Raw genomic sequence first — 12,581 nt, forward strand, 5'->3', positions numbered from 1 at the left:
AACAATAATTAAACGTCAGGATGCGGTGGCCAGTGTTGCTATTGGTAAGTTGTCCGGTTGGTTGACAGCTGCCGCCGCTGGCGTCTGAGGCTGGCGGGCGTCGAGCGCTCTCCACGCCTGCCTTTGGGCACTGTGTTTTCCCGCTGGAATACCTTATCTGACAGCTCACACAGATCCCCAGCACTGCGTTAGGCAGACTTAGAGGACCTTGTTGTTATTAGGGCATGGCATATCGCCTGATATTTTCTGCTTAGCTTGATGCTGAACGTTAGCCTAAAATATTTTAGCTGCGTCGCACGTCTTGCTTTGGTTTTGAAAAGCATTAGTCACAGCCGGTGAACAGGTTGGATTTTTCATTTATCGGTAATACAGTGAGGCACTGACCTGCCACTGCCATCTTGTTAAGTTTAAGGTGTAATGTGAGTGTTTTTTGAGGGGGCAAGTTGACACTTTATCATAGAAAATGCAAAAAAAAAAGAAAACGCAATTTCCTTTTTCCTTGAGGAGCTAAGATGCATTCAGAATTTATTTTTCCCAAGTTCAACTTTACGTTGAAATAACATTTACAAAAGTTTTCTTCAAAAATATCACAAATGCTCCAATTGTGAAAGAAGCACTGTTACTTTATGGGTAATCTTTCTTGGAATCAGGAGAATCGGATTCTTGCCTGTCCTGCTATTTCAAGTTGTTTAAAGTCAGAGGCAATTTTAGTTTTGTTATGGCAGAAACAGGATTTATTTACTTGGCTAGCTTAATTTTATTGATTTAGTATCATCAAAATAAATGGGCAAAATGAGATTTATGATGCCTTTGTGAGCAAAATTATTTTTCAAAGCTGTTTTCAGTCTGAGTTGACAGGTCTGTGACTGTGCTCTTCTTCTTCCAGTTGAAGATGCTGCAGCTGTGAGGAATGTCCTTAACAGATCCCTGTCATGGCCCCTGGGATCATCTCCTCGCCACTCACCACCTGCTGCCTACTTTTTATCACCCTTTGCTGCCTCTGTTCTGTGTCTCAGTCCCAGGAAGATGTTACAGGTGGACCTGAGTCATTGCCTATGGTCACTGGCATCTCTGCCACCTCTGAATATTCATACCCAGATTACCGGGGCAAAGGCTGTGTGGATGAAAATGGATTTGTGTATGAAATTGGAGAGGAGTTCACTCCCGGACCAGCTGCATGCCCATGTTTGTGTACTGATGATGGGCCACTGTGTGTCAAACCTGAGTGTCCTAGCCTACATCCTCGTTGTATCCGTGTGGACACCTCCCGCTGTTGCCCTGAATGCAAGGAAATAAAGAATTACTGTGAATTTCGGGAAAAGAAATATAAACAACTGGAGGAATTCAAGGTAAGAAAACTCTTGTTTTCATCTGCCATCTTTTTAAACTTCAGTCTTCATACTTTCTTTTCCCTTGCTCTGTCATCTGAAATATGTTTATAATTTAATTAAGTACCTCTTTGGAAACCCATCTGGCAGAAGGCAATGGCAAACGACTGCTGTAACTTGCCTCGTACGCGGTTCCCCACTACGTCAGAGAGGCGTGGAGGGAAATCGTCTGCCAACCGGAGAAACTCCGGATGTGACATACCTTTCCTATTTCAACAGCTGTTTTCTCTATTTCTTTCCAGTGGGTGCTGTCTCAAGGGCAGCATGGTAGAATAGTGGTTAGCACAACGCATCACAGCACTAGCGACCTGGGTTCAATTCCCACTGCTGCCTGTAAGGAGCTTGTACGTTTTCCCTGTTACCACATAGGTTTTCTCTAGGAGCTCCGGTTTCCTGCCACATCCCAAAGGTCTACTACCGGTTGGTCGGTTAAATTGTCCCCTGACTAGGCCAGGATTAAATCGGGGGATTGCTGGATGGCGCGGCTTATAAGGCTGGAAGGGCCTACACTGTGCTTTATGCCAAAAAATAAATAAACTAAAATTTAGCCGGGGCCAGTCTGCAGTAAAATGTATTTGCATCCATTATTCATATGACCATAACTTGGTAGCCTAGTGGATTGTAGCTGAGCACAATCTCTCTTCAGTCAGCATCTCACCGAGTTGTTTCGAGGGAAAGTCATGTGATATAGTGAACTGTGTGAAGCACCAACAGAAGCAGGAGTGTCAATTGCAATATCTTTTTCATTGCTAAAGTGTTTTTCTACAGCAATTAGTGCAAAGTAATGCTATGGAAACAACTTAGTCAATACTAAACCCACAAAATTAACTGGGATCAAATAAAATCACCAGGATTAATTGGCAATGTGAGCTGATCACCTGCTTGCTAAATCCGCTCTTCTTACCTTGGCAGAACATTCAATGAAAAGGTCTTCAACTAAACGATCACTGACCTAACTGGTGAATATGCATGTCGTTCTGGGTCTAAAACCCACAGAAATGTTTTGGTGTTTGGTTAGACCAGGCCCCTGGTTTTACCAGACGTCAAAACTGTCAGTGAGGCAACAGATTCTGCAGATGCTGCTAATCTGAAGCAACACACACAAGATGCTGGATGAACTCAGCAGGTCGGTTCAAGACACTGAACTTGAAGAATTGTGTTTCCCTGAATTGAAAATCTGGACCATTGTGTAGAATGAACAAAGGCTTTAAGTCATTGTGAGTGCAGTCAAATTCTGTGCTTTTTGAATTAATTGGGACAGAGGTTGTAGCACTAATTGGGCCTATGATCACCTGTTGTCTCATAGTTCTGTCGAGCTCAGTAGCCTAGTCATTGCTGAAGCAATAATGTGCAGACGTTGAAGCTCCCACCAACATCAAACCACCTCAATTTCTGGTGTATTTTGTTATCATTCAGCGGATCAATGTTGACCCAACAGGCTTGTTAGACAGTAACTTGAATTAAAGGATCCTCTGATAACATTACAAGAAGTTTTTAAAAAAAGCATCTGAAATGTTAACTCAGTTTTACTTTCTACTGATGATGCCTGACTGACTGAGTGATTGTATATCAATTTTCCATAGTCTGCAGCATTTTGACTTGTACATTTTTAAAATGTACATATAATAAATAAAAACTGGAGTGTGTGCATTTGATTAAGGTGGATATAATACCATGTTAACATTTTTTAATTTAAAATTTCTTAATTTGTAATATTTATTGGAAGCATTATATGAACCAGAGTGATTGGTAAATACTTATTCTAGCTTAGTATTAGACAATGTAGTTAGATATGACTTACGGTGTATTTTTTTTCGTTAGACAGATTCCCAAAGAGTTTAAATTCATATCAGTTCAATTGTTTTTATCTTGATTACAGAGGATAAAGCTGAAAACAGCAAAGCCTTAACTGATAGGTAAACTGAAAGGTTAGTTAGGAAGGTTCAATCGTTAGGTATTAATATTGAGGTAGTAAAACGGATTCAACAGTGGCTGGATGGGAGAGTTGTGGTGGATAACTGTTTGTCAGATTGGAGGCCGGTGACTAGTGTTGTGCCTCAGGGATCTGTACTGGGTCCACTGTTATTTGTCATATACATTAATGATCTGGATGATGGGGTGTTAAATTGGATTAGTAAGTATATAGATGCTACTAAGATAGGTGGAGCTGTGGATAATGAAGTAGGTTTTCAAAGCTTGCAGAGAGATTTAGGCCAGTTAGAAGAGTGGGCTGAAAGATGGCAGATGGAGTTTAATGCTGATAAATGTGAGGTGCTACATTTTGGTAGGACTAATCAAAATTGGACATACATGGTAAATGGTAGGGCATTGAAGAATGTAGTAGAACAGAGGGATCTAAGAATAATGGTGCATAGTTCCCTGAAGGTGGAATCTCATGTGGATATGGTGGTGAAGAAAGCTTTAGGTATGCTGGCCTTTATAAAGCAGAGCATTGAGTATAGGAGTTGGGATACAATGTTGAAATTGTACAAGGCATTGGTGAGGCCAAATTTGGAGTATTGTGTACAGTTCTGGTCACCGAATTATAGGAAAGATGTCAACAAAATAGAGAGAGTACAGAGAAGATTTACTAGAATGTTACCTGGGTTTTATCACCTAAGTTACAGAGAAAGGCTGAACAAGTCGGATCTTTAATCTTTGGAGTGTAGAAGGTTGAGGGGGGACTTGATAGAGGTACTTAAAATTATGAGGGGGATAAACAGAGTTGACGTGGATAGGCTTTTTCCATTGAGAGTAGGGGAGATTCAAACAAGAGGACATGAGTTGAGAGTTAAAGAGCAAAAGTTTAGGGGTAATATGAGGGGCAACTTCATTACTCAGAGAGTGGTAGCTGTGTGGAATGAGCTTCCAGCAGAAATGGTTGAGGCAGGTTCAATGTTGTAATTTAAAGTTAAATTGGATAGCTATATGGACGGGAAAGGAATGGAAGGTTATGGGCTGAGTGCAGGTCGGTGGGACTAGGTGAGAGTAAGCGTTCGGCACGGACTAGAAGGGCCAAGATGGCCTGTTTCCGTGCTGTAATTGTTATATGGTTATATGACTATATGATTGATTGACAGTAAAATTCAGTACTTCTGCATTAAGCTGGACATGGGAAGAAACCTCGATCTTGCTAGCAACACACATAATATGCTGGTGAAACGCAGCAGGCCAGGCAGCATCTATAGGAAGAGGTACAGTCGACGTTTTGGGCCAAGACCCCTTGTCAGGACTAACTGAAAGAAGAGATAGTAACAGATTTGAAAGTGGGAGGGGGAGGGGTAATCTGAAATGATTGTGGAAGATAGGAGGGGAGGGATGGAGCTAAGAGCTGGAAAGTTGATTGGCAAAAGGGATACAAGGCTGGAAAAAGGAGAGGATCATGGGACGGGAGGCCTAGGGAGAGAGAAAGGGGGAGGGGAGCACCAGAGGAAAATATAGTGAGAGGGACAGAGGGAGAAAAAAGAGAGAGAAAGAAAGGGGGGAAATAAATAAATAAATAAATAAGGGATGGGGTAAGAAGGGGAGGAGGGTCATTAACAGGGGTTAGAGAGGTCAATGTTCATGCCATCAGGTTGGAGGCTACCCGGATGGAATATAAGGTGTTGTTCCTCCAACCTGAGTGTGGCTTCATCTTAATTTATCCTGATTTTGTTGATAGTTTCAAAGGGTAGCTATATAAGATTGTAAAGATCTCTAGGATGACCAACAATATTTTGTTCATTTAGTGTGAGGCATGAACGTCTACTCAACAAAACTTGTTTCATTAATGCACCTTAAACCTTGTTGAAATCATTATTTATTTTTAATAGCAATAATTTTATATAGTTATCTAAATGTTAACAGAAACATTATCAATTCCCTCTTTATGTTAAAATTAATGCTGCAAGTAAGATTTCCAGTTTAAGACAGAAACAGCTAATATCACATTAAAAACACAACAGGATTTGAAAGAAAGAACAAGGTTGAATTTTCAGGTGCCTTTTGCACAATATCTCCTAACTAATCTGCAGTGAACCATCATGGCTAAGCTGGGGTGTGAGGCTTGGTATTTTTCTTTGTCCTTTCTGGGATAGTGCACTCATTTTTTGAATGCTACCTTCACATAGAATTTCTACCTGCAGAGGGACTCAAAAATAGGATATACGGTCAGAATACACTATCATTTTTCCTGTTGCATTGTTTGACAAAACATAATCTTATACCACTGGCTGTTTACTTCCTTCATCAAGAGAGTGAATGTTAGTTGTTCTGACTGAGATTTTGGTCTTTGATGGGATGAGAAATATGAATATTCCTACATGATAGCATAAGACCATAAGATAAGGGAGCAGAAGTAGGCCATTCAGCCCATCGAGTCTGCTTCGCCATTCAATCATGGGCTGATTCAATTCTTCCAGTCATCCCCACTCCCCTGCCTGCTCCCCATACCCTTTGATGCTCTGGCTAATCAAGATCCTATCTATCTCTGTCTTAAGTGCACCCAATGACTTGGGCTCCACAGCCACTCATGGCAACAAATTCCACTGATTTACCACCCTCTGACTAAAGTAATTTCTCCGCATCTCTGTTCTGAATGGACATCCTTCAATCCTAAAGTTGTGTCGTCTTGTCCTAGACTCCCCTACCATGGAAAATAACTTTGCCGTATCTAATCTGTTCAGGCCTTTTAACATTCAGAATATTTCTATGAGATCTCCTCTTACTCTCCTGAACTCCAGGGAATACAGCCCAAGAGCTGCCAGACGTTCCTCATATGGTAACCCAATGCTCCACCGGCATGTAAGAATAGTTTTTGAAACTACTAGAAATCTCGAACAACACACACAAATGCTGGTGGAACTCAGCAAGTCACGCAGCGTCTATGGAGGGAATAAACCAGTTTGAACCGAGACCCTTCATTGTGATTGAAAAGGAGGGGAGCAGAGGCCAGTTCCAGTCAAACCAACCTCGAATGGTTGATGGATTTTGTTCTATGAGTAATCATGCCAAGATGCCCACTGATCTCAAGAAGCATGCAACCCATAACAATCTATATGTAGGATTGACAGGAATTAAATTGTCAATGCTTTCTTTTAACCACTGTGACCAAAGCAAGAAACAAATTTAAGCTGGAGTTAGTAAATGCTTATCCATCAATGAAAATCTTGACAAGTTATCTGCCATTCTTTCAAAAGCCAGTTTAAAATCTATCTTTTTAATGTTGCTGCAGCCATCATCTCTAATCCATCTACCTCAATTTAAGTGCAATTTGTTGTTGAAAAGGGATCAGTGGTAAATCTGTGAAGATACTGTTGAGATTTAGAGAGAGAGAGAGAGATATTGGTGTAACAAGTTGCTGTAGCAGGGATCAATCCAAAATCAAGTTGAAAAGTGAAGCTCTCTATGCATTTATAGACTACTGAAACAGTTTGTTGCGAGGAAGTTGATTGCATTGTTTATTTAGCTAGTGGGATGGTGAGAGGGTGATTTATATTTATTTTAGTAACCACCATAATACACAATTGCCTGGTATTAAAACTTTGCCCCTTTTTGATGCACCAAACTCAAACTGCGCATAGCGTAAAAAATTGCGAAATCAGCAAAAGATACATGAGAAAAAGTGCAATGGTGGTTCAGCTGAATTTGCATGGTATCTGATGGAATAGTGCCCTACTTCAAATACTTTGCAGCAACACATTGAGAAAGGTGTAAGGCTTTAGAGGCACGTAATCAATGTTCTCCCTTTTGAGTCTACTGAGAGATGTTATTGATGCTGTGGTGTTGAGGTCTCCTCTCGTAACTCCCATTGTTCCTCATCCCACTCCTCCAGGTCTTCCTCTGGCACTGGTGACTGTTCTCGAAATGCAGTACAGCTTGCGGGCATGTTTGGACTACAGATTGATGCCAGAAGCCAGGGAAGTGATGAAAGCCACAAAAACTTGGAACTTGCAAAAGCATTTTAGAGGTCCACGTAGGACTCTGTGAGTGTGGGCTCTTCACAGATGGGCATGCCTTTGCTACCAGACTTGAGGTCACTAACCTTCCCACATGGCTAGGCATTGAGTGAGTTCCTGAGCAACAAAATGCCAGAGAAAACTTCCCAGTTAGTTTAAGTATACTCTGCAACTTTGAATTTAAGCAGTCTGCAACCCATTCAAGTCTTTCAATGCCAGTAATGTCTTCCTTTAAGTAGACACAGATGCCACAAAGTAGTATGATGTGCTCCAACTAATATCGCAAGTGATCATCAAAGTTCAAAAGTGGCTCTAAAAGTTGCAAGTTAACCTTGACTAGTGATGCTATTAGGACCAGGTCTAATACAAGAACAAAGAGCCATATAACATGGAAACAGGCTCGCAACCCAACTATTCAATGTCTATCTAATCTCGTCCCACTTTCCTGCATTTAGCCAATATTCCTCAGCCACAGCTATCCAAAGTGAGTTTTACATGAAGTGTTGAATATGGGTGTGATTTCATCTGGATATGATCACTAGCATGATTCAACCTAAATAAAACTGTTCTTGTGTGATTTTTGGCTAAGAGACTGGTGCTAATGAATTGCATCCTCACCATTTGTGCCTGATCGGTTTCCATCAAAGTTTGGAGTTCTTAGTCAAAGTCCAAGCTTATTGTAAAAAGAGAACATTAGCACCAGATAAATATTGTTGTCTGCATCAGAGAAGAACTTGCCTAGTGGTCCATTACCCAAAAAGTGAACTCAGCACTGTTGATGAGTACATTGGCAACAACTGTGAAATTGTTGTTGAGTATTCAAGAACCGTTGCCTAATTGTATTATATTTTCCAGAGGCAAGTAATTGTTGTTGAAGTACTGTACCTCTAGCTTGTGGGATCCGTGGTTTCTGCCTGCAACTTATTATTCCGTAATCAATATAGTGGTGAGAATATAGTCAGATACTAACTAGGGAATTGGCTTCCCACCTCTTTGCCCACGAAGCAGTCTTGACATCAAATATTTAATTAGCATGATTTGAGATAAGGGTTTCACAGTTGCCTCCTGATTAATTATGACAATGAGTTTAAGTGCAGCTCCAGTGCTATATTTAAGTTTGCTCATGACACCACTGTTGTTGGCTGAATCAAAGGTGGTGACGAATCAGCATATGGGAGGGAGATTGAAAATCTGGTTGAGTGGTGCCACAACAACAACCTCTCACTCAATGTCAGCGAGTCCAAAGACTTGATTATGGACTATAAGAGGAGGAAACCAGAGGTCTGTGAGCCAGTTCTCATCAGGAATTCAGAATCAGAATCAGAATAAGGTTTAATATCACTGGCATATATGATGAAATAATGATTTGTGGCAGCAATACATTGCAGTACATAATTTAAAAAACTATAATTTTCAATAAGAAATATACAGTGGTTTCTGGTTAATTGGGCCATCGGTTAATTGAGTCAGCCGCTTATTTTGAACAACTCTTAAAGAACAAAAACTATTGGAGAAAAGAGATGAGGTTCTATTTGTTTACTTGGGACACTGTGCTGCTTTGTTAGGGCAGGAAACTGTTGCTGAGCAGTTTCTAACTAGCATCAGCCACGTGTACTTGCGTAGACACTACACCGTGCTTAGAGCAAACATTATTAATATAGCATCAGTTGCGTGTACTTTCAGAAAGCAGTGAACTTGTCACTGAGAGTAAGCAAGAAATATGGCAGAAGACAATTCAGAACTGTTTTCAAGCATTCAGACTTGGAGATGCCAGAAACGGCCGGAGGTGAAAATGAAATGATTTCTCTACTTCAACAAGTTAGGACCTAGGAAGAATTTGAAGTTATCAACAATCATCCTGAATGTTACATGAAACTAAAGACTTGGAGGATGCAATCATCATAAGCACTGTATGAAAGCAGTGCATTATCTGCTCCAGGCTGAGTGAGAGCCAGTAAAGTTCAACACCACCAGGTTCTGGAATAGTTACTACCATTAGGCTCCTGAACCAGTGTGGATAACTGCATTCACCCAATCACTGATCTGATTCCACAACCTATGAACTCACTTCAAGGACTCACAACTCATGTTCTCAGTATTATTCATTCATTTATTTGTTGTTGTTGTTATTATTTTGTTTATTTTTTATATTTGTAGAATTCGTTGTCTTTTGCACATTGGTTGTTTGTCTTTGTGTGCAGTTTTTCATTGATTCTATCATGTTTCTTTATAGTTACTGTGAATGCTCACAAGAAAATGAATCTCGGGTTAATATATGGTGACATATATGTACTCTGGTAATAAAGTTACTTTACACTTTGCACTTAATTTTGTGGATATCTTCCTCTGTGGTTCCAATCTTGCTAGTGTTGTAGTGAGCCCTTTTGATGGAATACCTCTTCAAATCTGTGCTCATATGAGGGGTAGTCATGACAAAAAAGCAGCAGTAGCCTTATCATTGACTTACACTGGTGAATAGTAGTCCTAGTTATTGTTTGTATTTGACCATGGCATTTTATTAATCACATTATGACCATTGTCTCTGTACATCTTCACATCTTCTAACTTTTTATGACTTGAAGTACACTGTCTGATCATCTCAAGACCCAAAGTGGTTGAATTTACTCTTGCCTCTATTAGATATTTTTGTTCAATTTATTGATATCTCTTTGTAATGTAATGGCTTCATTTCATGTACTTAAAATGCAAGACTTCAAGATTCTACTAATCTGCTGACAATATATGTTAGGTGGAATTTTTTAAAACATTTTTGCCATTTATTTATTTTCATTAGTAATTTCACTATTGTCAATTTTAAAGAATACATATCACTCCTAACCAACTTTTTACCTTGTGTCAGAGCAAAAACATTTCAATTAATTTCATGATCTTTTCTATTATTCTATTTATATTTCCCATTCTGTTGCTCATCGAATCACTGCTATTCACCAGGACTTTTGCAATTTTCTCTTATTTTTCTCCATTTTTTTTGTTATTTCTTAATTATGCAGCATGTTTTATTTTGACAAGCAGATCTCTTTCCTTAGGACCCTAAGCTGCTTCTGCAGCAGGTAACACTCCTAATGTATGACTTTAGTTGGGAATCAATTTCCCATCCCAGTCACACAGGACAGTGACTTTGAAATGTATGTCACTAGTAGTTCATTATGCTGCTTTGAATTCCTGGAACTTCCAACCTACCAACATTGTGGAAGCATCTTCACCAGAGATGGGCAATAAAAACTGGGCTTGCATGACATGAACTTTAAAAAATCTAGACTGACGATCTCATTCTACTGAAGTAGCCTTACCTGTCCAAAATTTTACTTGTTGTTTTGCGTTTAAACATTCACATTAACTGAATTCTACCTCATTATCCAAAATGCTGAAAACACTCAGCAAGTCAGGCATTATGATAAGGGGCTGGAGGAATGTCTAAGGTTTGGCCAAATAAGCTGAAGTATAGGAGCCCTACTGGTCTCACTCTGGTGCAACTACTGTATGTAATGGTGACTAATGAGCCAAAAGTAAAATTTTGAACGATCTAGTTTAAATGAAATGGCACAAAGTTTCTCCCTCTTCCCCCCACAGAGATAAATACAGAAAGGAGTGGAGTTTGGGAGCAGGGAAGAGGAAAAACGAGATAGGTAGATTTAGCTCAGTGATTAAGACAGTGTGATTAATTAAGCATATGATGTGGCAAGATTCATAAAGTTATACAGCTCAGAAACAGTCCATTCAGTCCAGCTTTCCAGGCTGACCGAGGTGTCCATCTACGCTAATCCTATTTGCCTGCTTTTGACCAATATCTCACTAAACCTTTCCTATCCATGTACCCATTCAAGTGTCTTTTAAGAGTTGTTATTGTATTTGCTTCTACCACCAACTCTGGTGGCTCCTTCTACATATCCACTACCTACTGTGTGAAAAGCTTGCCTCTTAGATTCTTTGCAATCAGTTCCACTTTCACTGTAAACCTATCTCTTCTAATTTTAGACTCCCCTATCTTCAAAGGTTGAAAGGTTCATTTTATTATCAAAGTATGTATGCAGAATACAACTCTGAGATTTGTCTTCTCCAGATAGCCATAAAATACAGATGGGGTATCCAGGGAGGGGTAGCACTTCTGGTTGTGGGCCTGTCATGCTCCACCCAGGGGCAGCTCATCCACCTCCCCCCCCCCCCCACCACCTGCAGGTCAGTTTAACTGTTTGCATGTGACAGAGGCCACACCCTGGAACACCACTTCCACAGGCGGGCTAAAACCAGGTCAGGGTAGCCAGGAGCCTCCAACCCTGGTGAGACAGGGATATGCCTACCCAGCATGTGAAGCCGGTTCTGGTGGACTGGACGGATGAGGTCAACTACAACAGGGGTCCCCAACATTTTTTGCAGCGTGGACCGGTTTAATATTGACAATATTCTTGCGGACTGGCCAACCCAGTGGGGGGAGGGGGGGACGGGGCGGGGTGGGTGTTAATCACTACTGGAATATAGGTGATGTCACTTATAAGTGGCTAATACACTCAATTTCGTTTCTAAGGGGTTTATCTAATGAATTTAGTATTAAACACACAGCGCATATTTTCCTCGCGTGAGTATAGTGATAAGTCAACTATAACAGTGGTCCCCAAACTCCGGGCTGTGAAGAATGCAGCGGTACAGTGGTGGCCAGAATGCACAACACATCTTTAAGAAAAAAGCTGAAATAAACAAGCTAATTGATTAGGTGCCGCTCGGCACGTAAATGTCAGCCCAGATCAGAGGCGATGATTATTTCGGCTTTTTTCTTAAAGATGTGCTGGGTACGTTCCAGCCACCGCTGTACCACTGCATTCTTCGCGGCCCGGAGGTTGGGGACCACAGAATTATAAGTCACTTATAAGTCAATAGCATCATAACATTTTAAGTAACGTTTGGATATTAAACACACAGCGCATATTTTCCCGGTATGGACATATAAAATCATTGCAACACACCAATATCGCTGAATCAGTGGGAGCCCTGGGCTTGTTTTCCTGCAACAAGACGGTGCCATCGAGGGGTGATGGGAGACAGCGTTACTCGAAGGGGGTTCCTTATGTCCAGTCTATTCAGCAATTTAGTTTTTGTTGCATTCATTGCAGAAAACTCCGCTTCGCAGCAATATGATGTTGGAAATGGAAGTAACCTTTTCAGTGCTTTCATGGCTATCTCAGGATATTCAGCCTTGACTTTGATCCAGAATGCCAGCAGAGATGTTATGTCAAACATACTT

The 12,581-nt window shown here is 40.6% G+C and overlaps 1 protein-coding gene across 1 annotated transcript in view; it reads left to right on the forward strand.

Annotated features, from left to right (window-relative positions):
• The first annotated feature begins 1,047 nt into the window (after nt 1–1,047).
• The window catches only part of vwc2 (von Willebrand factor C domain containing 2), a 166,039-nt gene continuing 154,505 nt past the window's right edge, over nt 1,048–12,581 (forward strand). Inside the window, exon 1 of the mRNA XM_072252004.1 lies at nt 1,048–1,349. Within this exon, the coding sequence (XP_072108105.1) occupies nt 1,056–1,349 (294 nt within the window). The 5' untranslated portion in view covers nt 1,048–1,055. The remainder of the gene's footprint in view (nt 1,350–12,581) is intronic.

The sequence above is a fragment of the Mobula birostris genome, chromosome 3 (genome assembly GCF_030028105.1).
Source record: "Mobula birostris isolate sMobBir1 chromosome 3, sMobBir1.hap1, whole genome shotgun sequence".
Classification (NCBI taxonomy): Eukaryota; Metazoa; Chordata; class Chondrichthyes; order Myliobatiformes; family Myliobatidae; genus Mobula; species Mobula birostris.